Source organism: Meles meles, chromosome 2 (genome assembly GCF_922984935.1).
Source record: "Meles meles chromosome 2, mMelMel3.1 paternal haplotype, whole genome shotgun sequence".
Taxonomy (NCBI): domain Eukaryota; kingdom Metazoa; phylum Chordata; class Mammalia; order Carnivora; family Mustelidae; genus Meles; species Meles meles.
The window spans coordinates 185,955,215-185,979,054 of NC_060067.1; the positions used below are offsets into that span (position 1 = coordinate 185,955,215).

General features: G+C 38.0%; 1 protein-coding gene across 1 annotated transcript in view; it reads left to right on the top strand.

Moving 5' to 3' along the window:
- Positions 1-235: 235 nt before the first annotated feature.
- The window catches only part of ASAH1 (N-acylsphingosine amidohydrolase 1), a 49,318-nt gene continuing 25,713 nt past the window's right edge, over positions 236-23,840 (top strand). Inside the window, exons 1-2 of the mRNA XM_045998013.1 lie at positions 236-398; positions 22,290-22,336. Coding sequence (XP_045853969.1) covers positions 321-398; positions 22,290-22,336 — 125 coding nt within the window. The 5' untranslated portion in view covers positions 236-320. The remainder of the gene's footprint in view (positions 399-22,289; positions 22,337-23,840) is intronic.

Consider the following 23,840-nt stretch of genomic DNA (forward strand, 5'->3'; position numbering starts at 1 on the left):
GCTCAGGCTCGGCCCAACCACTGCCCGCGGGAGGGGGGGGCCGTACTAATATCGCAGTCCTAACGTGAGCGCCGACTCCTATCCTGGGGGTTCCCCACTCCTTCCTGAAAGGCTCCCTTTTCCTGCTATACTCGCCGCAACTCCGAAAAGCCCCGTCTTATTCTTTGTACCCCGTTTCATCCGCGCCAACCCCTCCGTTTGGCTTGGTGCCGTCCCGTGTCGCTGGTCACGCGGCCGCGGGGCGCGGCCTTCCCGGAGTCCAGGTGGTGTTTCTCACAGCCTTTGCCCGCGGCCTTTGGAGCGGTTTTGCGGCTGGGACGATGCCGGGCTGGGGTCGCGTAATCTTGGTCCTCCTAACCGCGGCTGCAACCTGTGCCTTGGCGCAGCAGGCGCCGCCGGTGAGTGAGCACTAGGGGAGGGCGCAGAGGCGTTGAGGTGGCGCAGGTGCAGGTGTGGCTGGTCAGGTGGGGAGTGAGGAACAGCGGGTGCCGGGCACCATCTTTCCGGGGGGTCTGTGGTATACTTTGCGGGGGTGTGGGTGCAGAGTGGACTGGTGAACCCTGTTCCGGGATGATTCCGTACAAGCTGGTACAAGAAAGGCTTTCAGGGATATCCTTATCTCTGGACAAGCCTGGTTGTGATTTGCGCACCCCCAATTTGAGTGATTGCGCTTGTTCTACCAGTTCCAGGCTCGCGCATCCTGAACTGCTAAGAGAAAAAGTTCCAGTCGTCTTGTGTACTTAACTCAGTTAAGCGACGGACTGCTTGATGACTTTGGTTTTCTCTGCCAGGTGACGAGGTGCTGCAAGAGTAGTTGCAGCCTAGGCTCCTGAGGTCCCTGGGAAAGGTCCGTTCGTCCCCAGTCAAGGCAGTGGGAGCAGCTTAGGCCCTGATGTGGCTGCTGTGGCCTTACTCCCTTCCTCCCCCAGTCATGGGAACGCCAGTCCCGTGGCTCTTTCCCCAAAAGGAAGTCACAGGAACCCAGAGTTTGTGACTGCAAGAGACAGCGAGGGACCAGCCAGGGAAGGAAGTAGATTCAGTGGGAAAATGTCTAGCCAGAGGTTACACTATTTACTGAAGCATACTTAAGTTCTGGCCACTTGACACCTAGTCTGGTGCTCTTTCATACTTCTCTTCTTTAAAAACAGTAACACTCCACTTTTCTTTGCCAAGAAATCAGATAAAGAGGAATTTGGGTGCATCTGACTTAAGGTTAGATGAGGGTGGTCTTGAATAGCTTAGGTAGGGTATTGGTAGTGGGGAGCAAGGTATGCATTCTCTTCTTACTCTTTTATTTGTCTAAGGAAAAGTGATCTAAGAATGGGATCATGATGGGATATTATTTATTCATTAAAATTGATGGGATATTAAGCAAATAAAAGCAGAATAAAATAGCATGTACAGTGATTTCAGTAACAAAAATACACAATATATACATGTAGACAAGGATTAGAAGAAATAAGAAATAAAATTAGTTTTACTTTGGTTTAAACTAATTAATAAAGTTAGTTTACTTTGGTGTGCGGAGGGAATTAATACACTGTAAAGTGGTTGAGATTATGAGAATCTTAAAAGAATTTAGCTCTTTGGTACCGTAAGTGCCCTTCAGTCAAAGGCCACCAGGAAACACACCTGTAGTTTAACAAATTGGGTTTATTACTCTTTGCAGTGAGAAAGAATGTACACCATGGGTAGTTGTGGGGTCTCTCCATAAAAGGGCATTTGGCACAGCCTATTTAATAGTTTGGACTTTGGTTGTTGTATGGTTTGTGGCTAGGTCCAAGGAATAGGGGGTTTGCTCTACATTGGATATTTTTAAAAGGTGGGACAATACTATGATTGGGTAAAGAAGAAGCATTCATTTAGCAAGAGAAGGGGGTGTATGGCATTCTGTGGGTTGCACAATACCCTTGTTTTTGTCTGTGCTTAAACAGAATCATGAAGTAGCCTTGCTTTGTTTCACTTTATCATGTCTCAGTCACCTGAACTGAGGTAGGTATTCTGTGAGATTGATTATAACCAACGTAACAGAAGTGGCCTGGACACTCACGTGTCATTACCAGTTAATAATATTGGGGTCTAATTGTGAACTTCTGAGCAGTTTCAGTTATTAGGGGATGCTTTTTTTTTTCTTTCTCAATACTTTATTCTTTCATGCAAGAGAGTTTTTGAAAAGCTATCTTTAAAACAACAAATATTTCTTATCTAGAATAGTGGTTGTCAAAAATCTAGTCTAGCCGCTGGTGTCACTTGGGAAGCTATTTTCACAAGTCTTTAATGAAATGAGAAAAATTAGGGCATAAAACCAAAATTATTAGAGTGTTATCTGTTATTCTGATTTGATGGCTTTTCAATTTTTGTTGTTAAAGTGTTCTTTTATGTATGTGGGGTTTTGTTTGTTTTTTAACCTCTCCACATGGGAGAATAAAAATTTGGATTCCCTTGTGCTGGGCTTTTCTTAAACATTAATCTGGAAAATGCTGGCTGAAAAGGACCTTTGGAACCTTGTCACATTCTCCGACAAGAATAAGCAGTTTTTTCACTTTGAATCATATGATAAACTGTTCATATCCACATAGTAACAAAAGATATTTCAAAACTACTTTTGATAAATGTGAACAGTGAGGACTGGCTTTAAATTACAAACAAAAACCATTTGATTTGGAATGTCTATGGATTTTGTGTTTGAGGCTTTTCAGAATATAGCATATTTTCCTGAGTCATTCTTTGTTACTAATTTTATTAAAAGACCTACTAAAAAGTGGTGGTGGTGGGAGTGGTACAAGAAATATTTGAAGAGGGAGATGAAAACAGTGTCATGGAGGCCTCTGTGGACCTTGTTAAGGGTTTTCACTTTTAAAAGATCAGTCTGGATTGGAAGGGAGCAAGGGTGGATATGAGGAGACTAGTCTGGGGGAGAAAATAAGGTGCAGGATGTACCATGTCTACACACCTTAAGAAGGTGGTGTAGTGGAAAGGGAGAGAAGTGGATGGTTTTAAAGAAAAGTAGGAGATACAATGAGCAGAAGGAAGGATTAGATGAGGATGAGGGACAGGCACCATCCTCAAGTGCTCAGCTGGCTGAATTGTGGTATCACTGCCAGGGAAGGCAAGAAGGGAAAAGTTGCGGGGTGGAAGAACGAAGATTGTTTTTTTTCTAGTTATGTTGAATTTCCAGTGGCACCAGGATATCCGGAAGACCTTTGGGACTAGAGTTCAGAAGAGGGAAATGGGAGTTGGAGACATACTACTTGAAGCATTGGAGCAGGAGAACATTGAGGAGACAGATGACATAGAGAGAGAAGAGGACAAGGCAAAGGTTAGGGCACCCGCACACGTATGTGTCAGGTAGAGAAGAAATGGCAAAGTTTCAAAGCAAAGGGTGGGAGAATGAGTGTTGTAGAAGCAAAGAGGAGAGAGTGGGACAGGTTCTCCCTGTGTTGGGTGCCTTTATAACAGTCAGGTGTCTGTTATCCTTGGTAGTTGGAGATCATTGGTGTCCTCGACCTGAGCAGTGTTGGGAACAGAATAAGTTGCTGTAGGCGGAGGAGTGCTGAGAAGGAAAGGAAGCTGGGTGGGAGAGATGACTGTTGTCAGTAATAAATCTGAACAGATTCTGAAAATGTGTGAAAATGATACATAATGGTTCAGTAATTAATTGAGTCAAACTTATTTTTATGCATCAGTTTCTTATATTAGCTTCTCATATGAGTGATAATATCATTGACATTATAGCTAGTAGATCAGCTTTTAGCAATGATTTTTATGAAGTTTCTTAAAACCACATGCACCCTTTCTGGCCTGGCCAATATTATTGTACTACATCTGCTTTCCCCCAGTACTCCAAAGGAAGGAACAGACTGATATAATCTGTTCACTTAGTCAACAGATATTGCAGGCCTACTGTGTGCCACATTATGTTCCAGATGCTGGTAACAAGTTTGTGATAGATAAAAAGGTCCCAGCCCTCATGGAAGGTTTATTCCCATTCCTTTCACCTAAATATTCCTAGTTTAATAGAGTAGCCATCCCATCAAGGGTCAGAAAACAAATTTTGCTTGCCCGTTTGAGTTTGTTATATGTGCAAGAAATATGCCTTACTCAATAGGTTTGTGTTTGCTCTATTGTACACAGAAAATATTTTAAGAAACAAATCATATTTAGGAAATAATTGTTGGTGAATTTAAAAATTAAAATTGCCTTGATAGAATTAATTTGACTTCTTTTTTGATGGTATGAGTACTGGAGTGAGCTATGTAATTTCTTCGAATTACCTTTCATTGCCTTTTTCTGACTGTGTGAATAAGACAAGGACATGAGGGCTTTCTGAACTTTTTTTAAAGTCTTAGAAACATACATTTCATGGAAGTTCTTACTAACTCCACAGGACGCAAATATTTCGAGGAGTTAGATAAGTTATGTCATTTCTTTTAGCCAAGGAGCATTTGAGTTGTTAATGGAAGAATTTTCACTTTCTATGTTATTTTCCTAAATAAACTGTGTCCAGTAGCTCTAATTTTTTTTTAATGAATGGGGAGGAAATAAGACTGCTTAATTTCTAAGAGGTTTAAGTTCCTATCAAATGATTAGAGTAATTAGGGAATTCATTGACCCAGAAGTGTTTACAGAACATTTTACAGAGATTTTCACCACTTCCTCTGGTCCTAGTAAACAAATATGAGAGAGAACAAGTGAGAGAGAGGTTGAGAGTCCCAGTTGGTTGTGCTTTTACCCCCCCCCCGCCCCCCTGTGATAGAGCAGCACAATATGCCAAGCCGTTGATATAAACCTCTACGTATCACCTATTTATAGTCTTTACCTATCATCTATTTAAATTTTGCCTGTCTTGATAAGGTTGTCTTGTGTATAGTTAAATTTGGAGAGAGTAAGAAACTTTAAATAACAAATGAGCATGCTGTAATTCCATCTCAAGTCTCTACATAGATTTTGAAGCTGTCTTTCCTTGTAAGAGTCCCTTGAAGGTGAGAATGCAGCTGTCTCCACTCTACCCCCAAATCTAACCTGTTTAAAATGACCTTGGTGTTCATACCTTCTGAACACCTGAAACACCCTCATCTTACTCTGCTACCTTTAAAATTTTCAGTCACATTTACGCTTTCCTCTTTCAGCGAGATTCTGTGTAGATGTCATGTCTGTACATGGTGTTTGTTTATTGTTGCCAGGATTATCAGAGCACAAGCTTGTTGGCCTCAGACTCCCACATACATGATGGCGAGGCTACTCTCCCTTCTGGGGCAAGTTGAATGCTCTCCTAAGACTTGACAGAGCACTTTCAACATCTCTCAAATTGTCTCATAAGAAGCATGCCTTGCCGTTTGATTTTTATATTGGCTTTTGCACCTAGGCCACACGGATATACTTATTAGAAACAAATGAGTATTATTCCATTGCAAGACTTGCTGAGTTGGTTCAAGTGATCATTAAAAACCCTGAAGGAGGTGCACATTGTTCCCTATTAGGAGTTAAATTGAGACATTGGCTTTATTGCTGTCTCTGTGGGAAACCATGTGAGAGAAGGAGCAGGGGAAGGAAGCTGGACTGGGACTTTGGAGACTGGTTCTGTTAACAGCTGTGTAACCTTCAGTCAGTGATGGAGGTGAGCCTTGCATCCTAAACATGAACCTAAAGTTCCTGATAACTTGAAATTCAGTAAAAGGGCATAAATTGGGGACACCTGGGTGGCTCAGTTGGTTAAGCAGCTGCCTTGAGCTCAGGCCATGATCTCGGCGTCCTGGGATCCAGTGTCACATCGGGCTCCTTGCTCGGCAGGGAGCCTGCTTCTCCCTCTGCCTTTGTCTGCCACTCTGTCTGCCTGTGTGCTCTCTCTCTGACAAATAAATAAATAAAATCTTTTTTTAAAAAAGGCATAAATTGGATTTTTATGAATTAAATCATATTCTAAACCAAAAGTTCTGATATTTAGAAGAATCTTATGGTGGATAAGTTAGAATGAAATATGAGTTGCATTTCTAAAGTTAATAATTTGCTCTTATTAAATGATGTCTATGGAAAATTAATAGTTGCAACTTAAGACTTTCTTAAATAGAGTGCTACTTTTTATTTTTTTAATTTTTTCTTTTTTTTTAAATTTTTTAATTATTTCTTATTTTTTTAATAAACATATAATGTATTTTTATCCCCAGGGGTACAGGTCTGTGAATCGCCAGGTTCACACATTTCACAAGAGTGCTACTTTTTAGTGTCCATTTCTAACTTTGCCAAACAAGGACAGGTGAACTTAGAGTATGTGCCTCCATTGCATTTATATGTTGTTGTCTTTTTTTTTTTTAATATTTTATTTATTAGAGAGAGGGAGAGAGCTTGCAAGAGTTGGGGTGGGGCAGAGGGAGAAGAAGGAATCTCAAGCAGACTCCACAGTGAACACAGAGCCAATGTGGGGCTCCATCCCACATCCCTGAGACCATGACATCCTCTGAAACCAAGAGTCAGGCACTTAACTGAGTGAGCCACCCAGGCACCCGTTGTTGTTGTTTTTAATTCCAGCTACTTAACATAAAATATAATATTAATTTCAGCTGTACAGTGTAGTGATTCAACACTTCCATACATCATCCGTGCTCATCAGAACAAGTGCGCTCCTTTACCGGTTCCCCCCCCCCGCCGTTAACCATCAGTTTGGTCTCTGTAATTAAGAGTGTTTCTTGATTTGACTCTCTCTTTTTCCCACCTTTGCTCTTTCGTTTTGTTTCTTGGATTCCACATAAGTGAAGCCATATAGTATTTGTCTTTCTCTGACTTACTTCGCTTAGCATAATTACTCCATGTGATTGCAAATGGCAAGATTTTGTTTCCCTTGCCTCAGGAGACATATGTAGAAAAAAGTTGCTTCAGCCTATGTCAAAGAAGTTACTGCCTGTGCTCTTTTCTAGGATTTTTGTAGTTTCATGTCTCACATTTTAGGTCTTTAATCCGTCTTAAATTTATTTTTGTGTATAGTATAAGAAAGTGGTCCAGTTTCATTCTTTTGCACGTTCTTGTCCAGTTTTCCCAACACCATTTGTTGAGGAGATTGTGGGGTTTTTTTCCCCATTAGATATTCTTTCCTGTTTTATCAAAGATTGACCATACAGTTGCATGTTCGAGTTTGGATTTTCTATTCTTTTCCATGATCAATGTGTGTTTTTTGCATTATGTTTTGATCACTACAACTTTGTAATATAACTTGAAGTTACGCCTCGTCGTTTGATTTTTGAAGTGCCTCCAGCTCTGCTTTTCTTTTTCATGATTGCTTTGGCTATTCAGGTTTTTTTGTGGTTCCATACAAATTTTAGAACTCTTTGTTCTAGATCTGTGAAAAATGTTGATAGGGATTGCATTAAATGCATAGATTGCTTTGGGTAGTATAGTCATTTTAACAGTATTTCTTCTTCAATCCGTGAGGATGGAATGTATTTCCATTTCATTGTGTCATCTTCAGTTTCTTTCATCAGTGTTTTGTAGTTTTCAGAGTACAGTACTTTTTCCTCTTTGGTTACGTGTATTCCTAGGTATCTTACTATTTTGGGTGCAGTGTAAGTGGGTTTTTTTTTTTTTTTTTTTCTTAATTTCTCTTTATGCTGCTTCATTATTGGTGTATACAAATGCAACAGATTTCTGCAGATTGCTTTTATATCCTGCAACTTTACTGAATTTGTTAATCAGTTCTAGCAGTTTTTTGCTGGAGTCTTTTGGGTTCCTTATATATAGAAGCATATAATCTGAAGGTTTTTCTTTTTCCTTATCAGTTCGGTTGCCTTTTATTTTTACTTTGTTGTCTGACATATATGGCTAGAACTTCCAGTTCTGTGTTGAATAAATGTGGTGAGAGTGGACATCCTTGTCTCATTCCTGACTTTAGGAGGAAAACTCTCAGTTTTTGTCCTTTAAGGATGATGGTAGCTGTGGGTTTTTGATAGATAGACTTTATTATGCTAAGGTATGTTCTCTCTGAACCTACTTTGTTGAGAGTTTTTATCATGAATGATTGTTATACTTTGTCATAGGCTTTTTTTGATGTTTATTGAAAAGATCATATGGGTCTTACCTTTCTCTTATTGATGTGATCATGTTGATTGATTTGTGAATATTGAACCATCCCTGAAACCCAGGAGTAAATCCTACTTGATCATGGTGAGTGATTTTTTTTTTTTTTTTTAATGAATTGTTGGATCTAGTATTTTGTTGAAGATTTTTGGCATCTGTATTCATTGTGAATATTGGCCTGGAGATCTCTTTTTTGTAGTGGTTTATCTGGTTTTGGTATCAGGGTAATGCTGGCCTCATGGAATGAATTTGGAAGTATTCCTTCCTTTTCTACTTTTTAAAATAGTTTGAGAATAAGTAATAAGACTTCTTTTAATGTTTGGTAGAATTCCCTGTGAATTCACTGGTTCTGGATTTCTGTTTCTTGGGAGTTTTTTGATTACTGACTGAGTTTCTTTGCTGGTTATCATCAGTCTTCAAATTTTTTATTTCCTCCTCCTTCAGTTTTGGTAGTTTATATGTTTCTAGGAATGTATCCATTTCTTCTAGGTTATCCAGTTTGTTGTCATATAGTTTTTCATAATATTCTTCTATAATTGTTTGTATTTCTGTGGTGTTGGTTGTTATTTCTCCCATCTCATTTGTGATTTTATTTGAGTTCTTTCTCTTTTTTTCTTGATAAGTCTGGTTAGAGGTTTATTAATTTTATTGACTTTTTTTTAAAAGAACCAGCTCCTGATTTCATTGATGCATTGTTTTTGTTTGTTTTTAGTTTTATATTGTTTATTTATCCCCTAATCTTTATTATTTCCTTCCTTCTGCTCATTTTAGGTTTTGTTTCTTTTTCTAGCTCCTTCAGGTATAAGGTTAGGTTGTTAGATTATTTATTTGATATGTTTCTTGCTTCTTGAAGTAGGCCTGTATTGCTAAAAACTTCTCTTTTAGAACTGCTTTTCCTGCATTCCGAAGGTTTTGGACCATTCTGTTTTCATTTTCATCTGTTTCCATTTAGTTTTTTATTTTCTCTCTTATTTCATGGTTGGCCCATTTATTTTTTAGGAGCATGGTATTTAATTCCTGTGTATTTGTGCTCTTTGCAGATTTTTCTTGTGATTGACTTCTAGTTTCATAGATAGCATTGTGGTAAGAAAAGATGCATGGTATGCTTTGATATTCTTAAATTTGTTGAGGGCTTGTTTTATGAGCTAATATGTGATCTGTTCTGGAAAATGTTTCATGTGCACTTGAAAATGTATATTCTGCTGTTTTAGGGTGGAATGTTCTGAGTATATCTGTTAAACCCATCTGTTCTAGCATGTCATTCGAAGCTATTGTTTACTTGTTGACTTTCTGTTTAGGGGATTCATCCATTGACGTAAGTACAATGTTAAAGTCCCCTACATTCTTGTACTATTTTATTAGTTCCTTTGTGTTTGTTATTACCTATTTTATGTATTTGGGTGCATAAATATATACAGTTGTTATATCTTCTTGTTGGATTATCCCCTTTATGATTATATAACGTCCTTCTTTGTCTCTTGTTATAGTCTTCGTTTAAACTCTAGTTTGTCTGATATGAGTATTACTACTCTGGCTTTCTTTTGATATCCATTTGCATGATAGATATTTGTCCATTCCCTGACTTTCAATCTGCAGGTGTCTTTATGTCTAAAATGAGTTTCTCATAGGCAGTATATCGATGGGTTTTGTTTTTGTTTTTGTTTTTTTGTTTTGTCACCCTGCGTCTTTTGATAGAAGTATTTCTATATGTTTACATTCAAAGAAATTATTGATAGATATGTATTGTCATTTTACTATTTGTTTTATATTTGTTTCTCAAGTTTTTCTCTGATCCTTTCTCGTGTTTTTCTCTTTCATGGTTTGCTGATTTTCTTTAGTGATATATTTGGATTTCTTCCTCTTTATTCTTTGCATGTTTATTAGTGGTTTTTGATTTGTAATTCCCATTAGGTTTATATATAACCTCCTCTGCGTATGGCAGTCTATATTAAATGAATGGTCCTTTATGTTGGACTCCATTCATTACTCCTCTCCTCCCCATGTTTTAGGTATATGTTGTTAAATCTTACATCCTTTTGTTTTGTGAGTTCTTTGACTGATTTCTTACAGAAATATTCATTTTTACTGTTTTCGTGTTTCCTACCTTTATACTGTCACCTTTGGTCTCTCCTTTCTACTCTAAGAGTCCCCTCTAATATTTCTTGCAGAGCTTGTTTAATGGTCATGTTCTCCTTTAATTTTTGTTTGACTGGGAAATTCTTCATCTCTCCTTCTATTCTGAATGATATGCTTGCTGGAGATAGTATTCTTGGCTACAGATTTTTCCCTTTCAGCACTTTGAATATATCGTGCCACTTTCTTCTGGCTAGGAAGGTTTCTGAGGGAAAATCTCCTGCTGGCCTTATGGGTTTTCCCTTGTAAGCTACTGTCTTTTTCGTCTTCATGTTTTTTAAATTTTTTCCCTTATCACTGTATTTTGCCAGTTTAATTACAGTATTTCCTGGTGTGGACCTGCTTTTCTATTATTTCTTCAAATAAATTTTCTATCCCCTTTTCTCTCTCCTCTTCTTTTGGGAATCCTTTAATATAAATGTTATTACACTTGATGGAGTCACTGAGTTCCCTAAATCTTTTCTCATATTGCATAATTATTTTGTCTCTTTTTTGTTCATCTTGATTATTTTCCATTGCTCTGTCTTCTAGATCACTAATTCATTCCTCTGCTTCTTATCCTGATGTTCATTTCATCATTGTGTTTGTCATTTCATTTATTGTACCTTTTCTCTCTTCTCTGTTACTCCTTCTGTGTGTGTTAAGGGTCTTATTCAAGTCTTCTACTCCTTTCTCAATTCCAGTGGGTATCCCTATGATCTTTAAATTCTCTACCAAGCATGTTACTTATATGTGTTCAGCTTAGATTTATGGCCTTGTCCTGCCCTTTCATTTGGGATAAGTTTCTCTGTCTTCTCATTTTAAGTCTCAGTTTCTGCTTCTGTATGTTGGGAAAGTCAGCATCTCCTGTTCTTGAAGAAAATGGTCTTACGAAGAAGAGGTCCTGTAGTGTCCTACCATGTAGTGTCCCTTGTTTCCCAGGGCCTGGCGCTTCTGAGAGTGTCTCCACTGTATGTTGCCTATGCTCTGCTGTTCTCTTCTGGCCACTTTATCTTCAGGCCACTTGTCTGCAGACGCTCTCTTTGCCTGTTGTGGGCATGGTTTGGTTCCTGGCCTAACTGTGCTGGATTTTGACTAGGTGTGCTCTGGTCTGTTCATGACATGAGACTATGAGACTATTGTCACTGCAGCTGGAACAGAAGCTCTGCAAAACTCCCATGTTGGGAGGTGCAGTTTGAGCAGGGGTTTGAGCTGGTCTTCTGGGGGAAGGGAACCACTGTGCTAGGACTGAGGCAAGTGTGACTTGGGGCGGGGGGGGGTTCCACTGGTGTGCAGGTTTGGGACTTGGTCTAAGCATATTAAGTAGTGAGTGTGGGTACAGCGCTGCTTCCTGCAGCTGACCCTAGGCTTATGCTGATGGGCGTGGGAGGGAAATGGCCAGCTAGTTCCTTTGTTCCTGCAGTGAATGTTGCAGTTCTCTTTATGAATGTTGTCTCTCTAGGATGTGCTCAGAAATGAGCAAGTAACCCCCCAGGTACTCTTTGGATCGTTATTTCCACACACTCTGTGGATTGTTTGCCTGCCTTCTCTCCAAGAGCTACACAGTGCTCTCTGGGCTCTATCCCAGCCAAGCCCTCTGATCTTAAAAACTCCAGGCATTAAGCCCCAGAAGTTTCCGGAAATCACGAAATTTGGCCCCTCTCACTTCTCAAGGCAATTGCTGAGGCGGGGGGTGTTCATTTTCCCTTGTACTCCCTGTGTGCTAGTTTGTCTCTTGCTCTTCTCTGAGACCCTGCCTCCCTCCCCACTGCAGCAGTCATGATCTGTTTCTTTCCCATACCACATCTCTGCACTTCCTACCTTCACTGTGGTCTCTTCTCTACCTTTAGTCGTGGAGTTTGTTCTACCAGTTTTCAGGTCAATTTCTGAGTTATATAGGATGATTTGGTAGTTATCTAATTGTATTCATGGGATAAAGGGAGCCTAGAGTCCTCCCACTCTGCTACCATCTGTCCTTGTTCTATATGTTGTTATTTTAAAATAATTTTAGATAATGACAGTTTCAGACACTTAAAAATAATGTCAGAGAATCATTCCTTGAAAATCTCCCCATAATATAAATGAAATTATGCAATTTTTAAATTTAATGTTTTAAAGTTTATACCGAAGTATGTATAGTTAAAGAAAATCAAATTATATAGATAGGCTTATGATGAAAATCAGGTTACCTGCTTCATTCTTTCTACCCAGTTACCTTTCCCTAGAAGCAGACACTTTTAACTGTACTCAGGTGATAGTCAGCACAACCTGTGTTTACTATCATACTAGTTGTTTGCAGCTCAGTCTGTTTTAATTAATTGGTGCTTCTGCCATATTAGGGGCTAAAAGTTTTAGGTCACTCATTATTTTTGTGAATATTTAATATGTTTATGCTTAATTTGTCTCAATTTTAGGCATTGTTTTCTCTAATACTGCAATGATGGATTAAAAATTTAGCTTACTTTATATCTTTCCTGTATCTTTTTTTTAAACAATTTTGAGATGTAACTGATATACAATTCACCCCCTAAAATGAGACAGTTCAATGGCTTCATTATATTCACAAAGTTGTGCAATCATTTCTCTAGTCAGTTTTAGAACATGGTCATGAGCCCCCAAAGAAACTTATCCCTTAGTCCTAACCCTGAAACCTACCCCTCAGCCCTCAGTAACCACATATATACTTTGTTTCTATGGATTTGTCCTTTCTGGGCATTTTATGTAAAGAGGATCAAAAGTATGTAGTTCTTTGTGATTGACTGCTTTCACTTAGCATGTTCTCAAGATTCATCTACACTGTAGCATGTAGCCATACTTCATTTCTATATTTGATTGAATAATTTCCATTGTATGGAAATCCATTTTCATCAGCCATTTATCATTTAACGGACATTAAGTTTGTTTCCACTTTTGGTATTGTGAATAATGATGCTATGAACATTTGTGTTCGTGTACATTTTTTGTGTGGACACGTTTTCATATCTTTTCAGTTTATAACTAGGAGCAGAATTGTGGGGTCACATGGTAACTATATGTTTAACTGAGAAAGTGCCAGTTTTCCAAAGCAGCTGCACTATTTTACATTTGCACTAGCATTGAATGAAGGTTCCAGTTTCTTTACATCCATGCTAACACTTATTAATTTTATTATTATTGCCATCTTAATTGCTGTGAAGTGGTATCTCATTGTGGTTTTGATTTGCATTTCCCTATTGGCAAATGATGTTTGGCATCCTTTCATGTGTTTACTGACTTAAATCTTTGGATAAATATCTATTCAAATCCTTTGCCTATTTTTAAATTAATTTGTCTTTTTCTTATTGATCTTTAAGATATATATTCTAGATACACGTCTTTTATCAAACATATGATTTGCTGTTAGCATAAATGTGGTTTATTTCTTGGACTCTGAATTCTATTCCACTGATTTGGAATCAAATCAATATTCCAGATATTTCCAAATATTCCAAAAATATTTGGAAACATATCTATGCTATTGATTTGTCTTTATGCCGATACTGCAGTGTCTTGTTTACTGTTGCTTTTATAGTAAGTTTCAAGTTAGGAGGTGTCAGTCTTCCAACTTTGTTGTTCTTTTTCAAGACCATTTTGACTATTATTTGTTCCTTAAATTGCCATATGAAATTTAGGGTCACTTGGCTTTCTGCAGAGAAGCCAGATGGGATTTAAATACGTATTGCATCAAATCTGTGGATCAGTTGAGTATTGCCATCTTAACAATATTAAGCCTTCTGGCCTATGAACATATATGGCTTCCATTTATTTAGGTCTTTAATTTCTTTTTACAGTATTTTATAATTTATAGTGTACAAGTCTTACACTTCTTTGTTTAAATTTATTACTAAGTATCATATTCTGTTTGATGTTATTTTAAGTAGAACTGTTTCCTTAATTTCATTTTCAGTTTGCTCATTGCTACTGTATAAAATTGATTTTGTACATTGATTATGTATTCTGCAAACTTGCTGAATTCATTTATTATTTTTTAAAGTTTTTAGTGGATTTGTTAGGCCTTTTTTTTTTTTTTAATTATATCATCTGGAAATGAGACAGTTTCTTTTCCAGTTTGGATCCCTTTTGTTTTCTTGCCTAATTGTTCTGGCTACATAAGCTAGCTCAATAGTAAAGTGGTGATGTGGACATCCTTGACCCCTCCCACTTTTTTCTTCCTTCTCTTCTTCATTTCTATATCCTTTTTACCCTTGCATAGTCAACATCAATTACATAATTATAATTGAGTCATTAATGATTTGTCTGTATATCTACTTTTAAAAAATGGAAACAGTAAACAGTGCTTAAAGAAGTATGATTTGTAAGTATTGGTTATTGCCCAATGTGCTGTGACTATATTTCCTTTTCTGTAATTCTAAAGCCACAAATCTAATGACACTGAAAGAATGTTCAAATATATTTTCTACCACATATTAATATTCATGACACATTTTAGTTTGCTTCGTGTTTATATCGTGGCATTCTTGTACAGACCTTTTTCCTTAGAGTTTCTAATTGGTTTCGTTTTTTATAATTAGAGGAAGAAACTAAACTTACGCCATCCTGACTGTATTCTTTGGGGGGGGGGGCAGAGAGGGCATGTGAGCAGGGGTTGATGAGAGGGAGAGAGAGAGAATCTTAAGAAGACTCCATACTGAGTGCAGAGCCCTACACAGAGCTCGATCTCATGACCCTGAGTCATGACCTGAGCTGAAATCAAGAGTTGGATGCTTAACCAACTGACCCACCTAGGTGCCCCCATTCTACCTATGTTCTGTATTTTATTCAATCTCTGATTTATTCTCTCAGTATTTGTTGTGTCCATTCTTAAAACTTACTGAATCCCTAATCTGTTTGGGACTAATTTGTTTTTATTTGTACCATATTTTTCTGATACTGCAGTTTCTTCCCATAGTTTCTAGTTGTTTTTCTTTTGTTCATAAAGTCTGTGCTTCTCTTGTAGCCTCAAGTTCTTCCAGCTCTTCAACCATACAGTTTATCCTATGGAGTCTCCCTTTTTAGGACACCTGTTTCTTGGTGTCTAATGAGAGTGTAATTTCTAAGAGTTCCCTTTACAATGTATGTTGGAGCCATTGTTTTGGGATCCTGTTCTCTTTTATTTTGTTTACACCCTTGTTTTGCTAGAATATATCTTGAAGTAACTTATTAAGAAATAATATGTGGGATGTACACTTTCTGTGTCCCTGCATTGACTTAAAATCAAAAACTTCATTAAATTCCAAAATTGATCAATGCCTTGACCAGTTAGAAAGTTCTAGTTTGAAATTAATTCCCTGCCAAGGAAATGATGGTGTCACTCTCTTCTGGCATTCATGTAGCTGTTGAGATGTCTGATGGGAGTGTAATTCTTATTCTTTTATAGGATACCCTCCCCCACCTAGTGCTAGAAGCTTTTATGTTTTTTGTCTTTATTCTTTATGTCTGAAATAGCACTGTAGTGTGTCTCACTGAATGCTCTTTTTTTTTGGTCTTTCTTTTTTTTTTTTTTTTTTTTGAGTTATCAGTAGTCCTTTCCACTTTAAAACACATCTCCATTCAGCTCTAACAAAATTTCTTATATTATTTCTTTCATAATTTCCTTCCCTTTATTTTCTGTGCTTTCTCTTTCTGGAAATCCTATTAATGGGATGTTGGACCCTACCTATTAATTTTATAAACCTTTCTATTTTTTTTCCTCCTGTGGTTTATTTTTTTATTTTTCCTTTTTCTTTTTTTCTTTATTCAAATTCAATTTAGTTAACATATATTGGATTCTTCTTTTCAGAATGAGAATTTCGTGCTTCATCAGCTGCATATAACACCCAATGATCATGACATCAAGTGCCCTCCTTAATGCCCATCATCCAATTATTCCTTCCCCGACACAGCACCCCTCCAGTAACCCTAAGTTTGTTTCCTAGAGTTTGGTGACTTTTATGGTTTCCTCCCTCTCGATTTTCATCTTATTTTTCCTTCCCTTCCCCTATGTTCATCTGTTTTGTTTTTTATTTTATTTTATTATTTTTTTAAGATTTTATTTATTTATTTGATAGAGATCACAAGCAGGCAGGGAGGCAGGTAGAGAGAGAGGAAGGGAAGCAGGCTCCCCACCAAGCAGAGAGCCCAATGCAGGGCTCGATCCCAGGACCCTGGGATCATGACCCAAGACGAAGGCAGAGGCCCCAACCCATTGAGCAACCCAGGTGCCCCTATTTTGTTTTTTAAATAACACATATGAGAGAAATCATCTGGTATTTGTCTTTCTCTGAATGACTTATTTCACTTAGCATAATGCACTCTAGTTCCATCCACCCCATTGCAAATGGCAAGATTTCATTCGTTTTGGTGGCTGAGTAATATTTCATTACACACACACACACACACACACACACACGTCTTCTTTATCCATTCATCTGTCAATGAACATCTGGGCTCTTTGCATATCTTGGCTATTATGGACCTTGCTGCTATAAACATTGGGAGGCAGGTACCCCTTCAAATCACTATGTTTATATTCTTTGGATAAACACCTTTCTTGTGTTTCTTATATGATTTATTTTTATTCTAAGACATATTTTCTCACCTTTACTGTTCTTTTTATTTCAGATGTTATGTTTTTAATCATTTTGTTTACTTTTTTTCATATCTTGTTTTTACTTTATGGGTATACTGAATTTTTCTTGAGGTTACTAGTAATCAGGAGTGTTGAAACTCATCAATATTTTATATTACTTATTTTTCTTCTGTTCCTTAAATTATTGAATATTTTTCTGTTAGGCTCTTTTTCATTTGTTTGTGCCTAAATATTAGACTAAGAGACCTTTTTTTGTACGTGGCTAGATAGTATATCTTTTAGGCGTGGGGGTTAAGAGGCAAAGCAAAGATATTGTATAGGTACTTATATAACATATATTTCCACAAATTTTCATTTATGAAAATATATTAACAAGTTAATACATTTTTTTGTAATAGGTCTACTGATGAGAACAATTGATATCTTATGGAGTAGGCATTTTGCTTATTGAGATTCAGATTTTAGTGTTCCAAATTGATAGCAAATGTTTATATGTTATCCCTGATCTGCAATGAGATTTTACATATTTCATCCTCAGCAGTGTCTTTTTGTGTGGATAGTGTGGTAGGATGAGTAATAGCTTCCCAAAGATGTCCATGTCCTAATCCTGAGAAGCTGTGAATATGTTCTTTTTGTGGCAAAGGGGACTTTGCAGATGCAATTTAGTAAATTGAGATGGGGACATTACACTGGATTAACCAGAGGATCCCAGTATAATTACAGAAATCCGTGTAAGAGGGAGGCAGGAGGCTATAGAAGAGAAAAGATGCTGTGCTCCTGGCTTTGAGGCTGGAGGGCCACAAGCCAAAGAATGTAGGTGACCTCCAGAAGATGGAAAAGGCAGGGGAACAGATTCTCCCTTAGAGCCCTGGAGGGAACACATCCTGCAGACCCGCTTTAGATTCTGACCTCCAGAGCTATGGCATAATAAATTTGTGTTGTTTTAACCCATTACATTTGTGGTAGTTTGTTACAGCTGCCATTAGAAACTAACATAATCAAGTGCTGCCAAATACTATATAAGTCCATGAACATATGATTTTTTTTAAGATTTTATTCATTTGGGAGAGAGAGCCCAAGCCAGGGGAGAGGCAGTGGGAGAGGGAGAAGACTCCCACTGAGCAGGGAGCCCCACGTGGGGCTCAATCCCAGGACCCTGAGGTTATGACCTGAGCCAAAGGCAGATGATTAACAGACTGACCCAGCCAGGGGCCCCAAACATATGATTTTAAATGACTGTGGGGATGATGCACTTTCAGTTAATTTTTGGTAGTTAGGTAGTAGATGCAGGAGTGTTGGCTGATAAGATGAGGTAGAAGCAGCTATTGTGAGGAAAGGAGCTCCCTGAGGGGTTCTTGGCTCAGAGTTCTGGAGGGTACTATAAGGACATTAAATGAGGTTGAAAGGAAAGTTGAATTGATGGGTCAGTAAACAGAAAGTAACGCCATCCTGACCTCTGCATACAAAACTCCATTTGGTATTTACCAGTAGGCAAATTTGGTATTTACCAGTAGGCCAAAACCAGTAGTTAGAAAACTAACACACACAATCTCTTTCTCCTTCTCTGTTTCACACGTACACACTACCTCCAAGCGTTTCCCTCTAAAAAACTGAAAAAGTCATCTAGGAAGAACATGAACATGGGTGTTCAGGCTTTCCAGCTGTGGGTGGCACACCTCAGTCAGCAGGCCCAGTACAGCCTGCCACCTGTTTTTGTAAGACCTGCGAGCGAAGAATGGTGTTGATGTTTTTTTTTAAAGTTGGGAGGGAAAAATCCAAAGGAGATTAGTATTTTGTGACATGTAAAAACTACATGGAATTCACATGTCGGTGTCCATCCACAGAGTTGTACTGGAACATAGCCACCATTATGTATTTGCTTAGTCTGTGGCTGCCTTGCGTTACCATGGCTGTCGAGCAGAGCCTGTGTACAGAGACTTGTGGCTTTCCACTGCCCCTTGGCACACTTCAAGTGATAGTTATGCAGTTTTAACTCAACTGCATTTTAAGTGCCACATGTATCAATGTACCATGTTATTTTAATCTTTAAAAAAAAAGTTATCGGGGCGCCTGGGTGGCTCAGTGTGTTAAAGCCTCTGCCTTCATCTCAGGTCATGATCCCAGGGTCCTGGGATCGAGCCCCGCATCGGGCTCTCTGCTCAGCAGGGAGCCTGCTTCCTCCTCTCTCTCTCTGCCTGCCTCTCCACCTACTTGTAATTTCTGTCTTTCAAATAAATAAATAAAATCTTAGAAAAAAAAAAAGTTATCAGTGCAGACCTATCATGTCAAAACACAAAAAGTGAATTTCAGATGTTGCTCTCTCAAGGAAGAGTACAGTGTGGATTATCTTGGCAGTTAATTAGATGACAGAGCACATCTAGCATTGTGTTGAAGGAATGTAGTATGTGTCAACATGGATTAAGCAGTCATCACAGTATTCCCAACCATAGGAAACAATGATCAGAAAAGTAAGACGACTTAAAACAGAGTATCTCATCACAGAATTTATTTACAAATTTTAAAAAGCAAAATGAGGTTGCAGTGGAAATAAATCTTCAAGTAGTTCATCTGTTAGCAAAGCAGGGAAATTCATTGAGCCATGGTGAATTAATGAAATCACATTTGATTGCAGCAGTAAAAGAAATGTATCCTGGGAAAATTTGTTGTGCACTGTTACCTTTACATGAGAAGAGCTACCTGGGACTTTGGTAGACATATCCTTATCAATTGAAGAGTAAGGCAAACCGATTCCCAGTTACTGGTACTAAAGTTATTGATTACTGATCAGTTATTGCTGCTTACTAAAGCATCAGTGCCATGTTTGAGACTGAAGAATTTATTAGTTTCAGTGAATAGTCTGGTGTAATAGCTACAAGCAAGGGTGCTTTCAAAGAACTTGAGAACTGAGTAATTCAGTAAGACCTGAAATGGAATCTGCTATTTTGTATAACAACTGACAGTGGTTAAGAATATGTGTGGAGCAGACAAAAGCTTAGTTGGGCAGATATACAAAGCTTGTGGAAATGCAAGCTGTTTCAAGCTTATGGTTATTAATCATAGTAGTGATTGGCATAGTAGTATTTTGTGGAAAATGTTTCAATCTGTCATATGTTAAAGAACCAGTAATACCAAGCATGAACTTCTTTACGTCTTATAGAGGTAACCATTATCATTTCTATGAATTTTTATAAGAAAGAGATGCTGGGAGCACCTGGGTGGCTCAGTCGGTTAAGCGACTGCCTTTGGCTCAGGTCGTGATCCCAGAGCATCCTGGGATCGAGCCCCGCATCAGGCTCCCTGCTCAGTGGAGAGCCTGCTTCTCCCTCTCCCTCTGCCTGCCTCTGCCTACTTGTACTCTCTCTCTCTGTCAAATATATAAAATCTTAAAAAAAAAAAAGGAAGAAAGATCCTAAATATCCAAACTTCTATATTTCACTGTAGTGAAGTTAGCAACAGTGAAGTTTTACTATGAATTTTAAACTCAGGGGCTGAAATTTTTCCAAACAAGAACTACCCTCAGCCACTGTTACTGAACATTGAAGGGCTATGGAGATTAGCCTTTGCTATCTTGACACTGAATTATCAAATTGTTGCTGTATATTATGTAAGATGTTATATTCTAATATTATTCTAATTCTAATGATTGAATTAGCTCCTGATAATTTTTGGTGCTGTTTCTTAGTGAATTCAGTATAAAATTACAAGGCAAACAGCACTTACATGAGAAACTTATACTGTACTAAAGTTAGTTAATGTTTGGATCACAGGTAGATCATGCTACATTATACACTTCTTTACTATAAAAAGTTAATACATTGTGGAATGAATAAATCACAGGTGAAAATTACAGCATAGAGATTATAGGTAGTGGTATTATAAAAGCATTGTCTGGAGACAAATGGTGGCTTGTGGTGAGTACAACAGGACATACAGAGTTGGTGGAATCACTGTGTTGTACACTTGAAACTAATGTAACATTGTGTGTCACCTGTACTTCAATTAAAAAAAAAAAGTTAAAACAAGATGTTATATCTCCATTCCCACACATACTTGCTGCAGAAATACTTTCTGAGCTCAAACTATACTTCTAATAGTTTCCTTCCCTATTCCACCTCTTATTGTGGATTTATACTTCTTTCTAAAAAATTATTTTACTTTTTACAATATTGGATTTACAGAAGGAAGGAGATAAACATGCTTGCTATCTTGAACTAGTAATAAAACATTGTAAATTCATGTGGACTTTTACCATTTTATGTTAAGAGCTGGTTTTATTTTGCTACTAAGCTTCAACAGCTCTCCCTAAAACATCTCATTCATTCATTCATTCACTTACTGGCCTCAGTGTTGGGAGCCAGAAGTGGAGAGAGAAACAAATAATTACAATATGTCATAACTGTGGTGATAGACATGTGTACTGGTGCTGGAGAGGATGGAGGACAGTATGACTGTTTTCATATGGGAGGTAGAGGAAGACTTCACAAACCACAGTTTGAACTGGGTCTTAAAAATTGAAGTCCTGGGGCGCCTGGGTGGCTCAGTGCATTAGACCTCAGCCTTTGGCTCGGGTCATGATCTCAGGGTCCTGGGATCGAGCCCCACATTGGGTTCTCTGCTCAGCAGGGAGCCTGCTTCTCCCTCTCTCTCTGCCTGCCTCTCTGCCTACCTGTGATCTCACTCTCTCTGTCAAATAAATTAATAAAATATTTTTTAAAAAATTGAAGTCCAAAGTTCATTAGGTAGAGAAATGGCATTTTAGGTCACTGGAACACTGCATGCACAGATAGGAAAAGGTCAGAGATCAGAGGACATGTTTGCATGTAGCCTTGCAAGATAGGAGGAGTGGCAGGAAAGGAGGCTGGGAAGGTAAAGTATGGCCAGATTATGAAGGGCCCTGCACAGTGTGTCCTGAAAATCTGGTTTGGGATGCAAATCTCTGTTGCAATGGAGTTGGTTCATAAATTCAAGTGACATCATATTCTATCAAGATTTAATTTACTGGGCGCCTGGGTGGCTCAGTGGTTTAAGCCGCTGCCTTCGGCTCAGGTCATGATCTCAGGGTCCTGGGATCGAGTCCCATGTCCGGCTCTCTGCTCGAAGGGAGCCTGCTTCCCTCTCACTCTCTCTGCCTGCCTCTCTGCCCACTTGTGATCTCTCTCTGTCAAATAAATAAATAAAATCTTTAAAAAAAAAAAAAAGATTTAATTTACTGTTAGTGATAAATCAGCCTTTCTGACTTAAACATTTCCATTTGCTTTCCTAACATTTCCTCTTTATTCAGTATGTTTGCAATATAGAATCCAAATTACAGCACTAGTACAAATTGAATTAAGGCTGAAAATGCCCTTAAGTTTGAGATTTTAGAGGTTTTCGTGGGAGGAAAAGACTTTTAAGAGGTATCAAAATGATCTAAAAGGGCTAATCATGCTTGATTTTGTCTACACAGTCTTTAACTATTTTTGCAAGTTGCCTGTTCAGTTTATTATTTTCTGAAATTTAATTTTCTTTTTTTTTTTTTTTTTTCCAGTGGACAGAAAACTGCAGAAAATCAACCTATCCTCCTTCTGGACCAACGTGAGTAAACATCCGATGTTTAAAACTGACTTTGGCCTTTGTGGAGACTTTTCCATATGTAATTATCTCATAAAAATGACAATAATGAAAAAAATTTTAAGTCATGTCTTCTATCTTTAAACAAATTTTTTTTCTTCTGAGACAGTTTTTGTTTGGTCAGGTTTGTTTGGCTAAGACCCTGGACAAATATTGAAGTACCCCATGACTAAAATGCCCTTTTCTAGTCTGTCAAAATCAGAGAGAAAAAGAATTTCTGTTCTCCAGCAAATTCTGTCAGTTGCCAAGCATTTTTTTATCCCGACAAATGCAGAGTTGAACCGTGACTTCCTGTGGTACCTGAATATAAACCACCAGATTATACTGGAAGAAAGTGTAAGGTCTTATATATGAAACCTTCAAGAAATAAACCCCTAGTGTGATAATCAAAGCTGTCGAGGACAAAACAAAATTAAAAAACATAAGGGAAAGGCCAGTGTCATGTTTTAGTGCATTTATGTTAATATTTTTAATATAGGCATATGGCATTTTCAAATCTTTCATGCTAAATGGGTTTATGAGAAAAGTATAAGAACAGCCCACTAGCTCAAGGGGTTCAGAATGTGGAAAAGAAGAGAAAGGTATAAAGAAGGGTAATCTTTTTTCCCTGCTTTCTTTCTCTCTAAAAGTAGCCTGTGGCGGGCAGGGGAAAGGAGAGTACAGTTTTAACCTATTAACCTTAGAAATAAAACTGCCAGTTATTTTCCCAGCAAACGTGGGTTTACTTGTGAAGAGCAGAGAATTACAATGCAGGACAAGCAAACTACAGCAAAACCATAGGGAAGCCAGCAGAACAAAAGAGGAGAATGCTTTTTTATAAGGGGCGAGGTTGGGAAGGCTCTTCAAACCAGAGAGTCCATTGGAGTAAATGGTGTTTGAAGCATAGTGACTTTTTATTGGCTGAGTTATGGCAGTGTCTTATTGGCTGGGTTCTTCCCAGAAGAGGAGGAAAGCCTTTCTTCCTGCAGGGGTAGTAAAGTAGTATCTAAAGTATTATCAATTTGCAAGGCTCCTTTCTTTCTGCAGGGTTATAAGTTCAAGCCCCATGTTGGGGGTAAAGCTTTCTTAATGAAAAGAAAGTCTTCAAAAAAAAATAAATTAAAAAAAATCTTTCTTTGAAAGCATCAGTGATCAAGAGTCGGGTTTTCCACATTTCTGTGCAGGGAGGAAGGTGCAGAGCAGTTGGAAATCACTTAAGCCATATTTGAGTTAACAAGAAGGTTAGGAGAGAACACTCAGGCACTTCCCATCTAAAGACTGTATTATCTTAAGGTCATAAGCATTGGAGATTTTCTCAGAGCACTGAACCAGCATCATCTTATTGAGTACATTGTTTTTTTTTAAAAGTTCGATAGCAAAATACAAAACTTAAAATAATTATACAGAACGGAAGAAGTAACAGAACTCCAAATTGTATGATGGCTCTAAACTAGGACTCTAGGTCTGAAAGTCCAACTGAAATATTTAT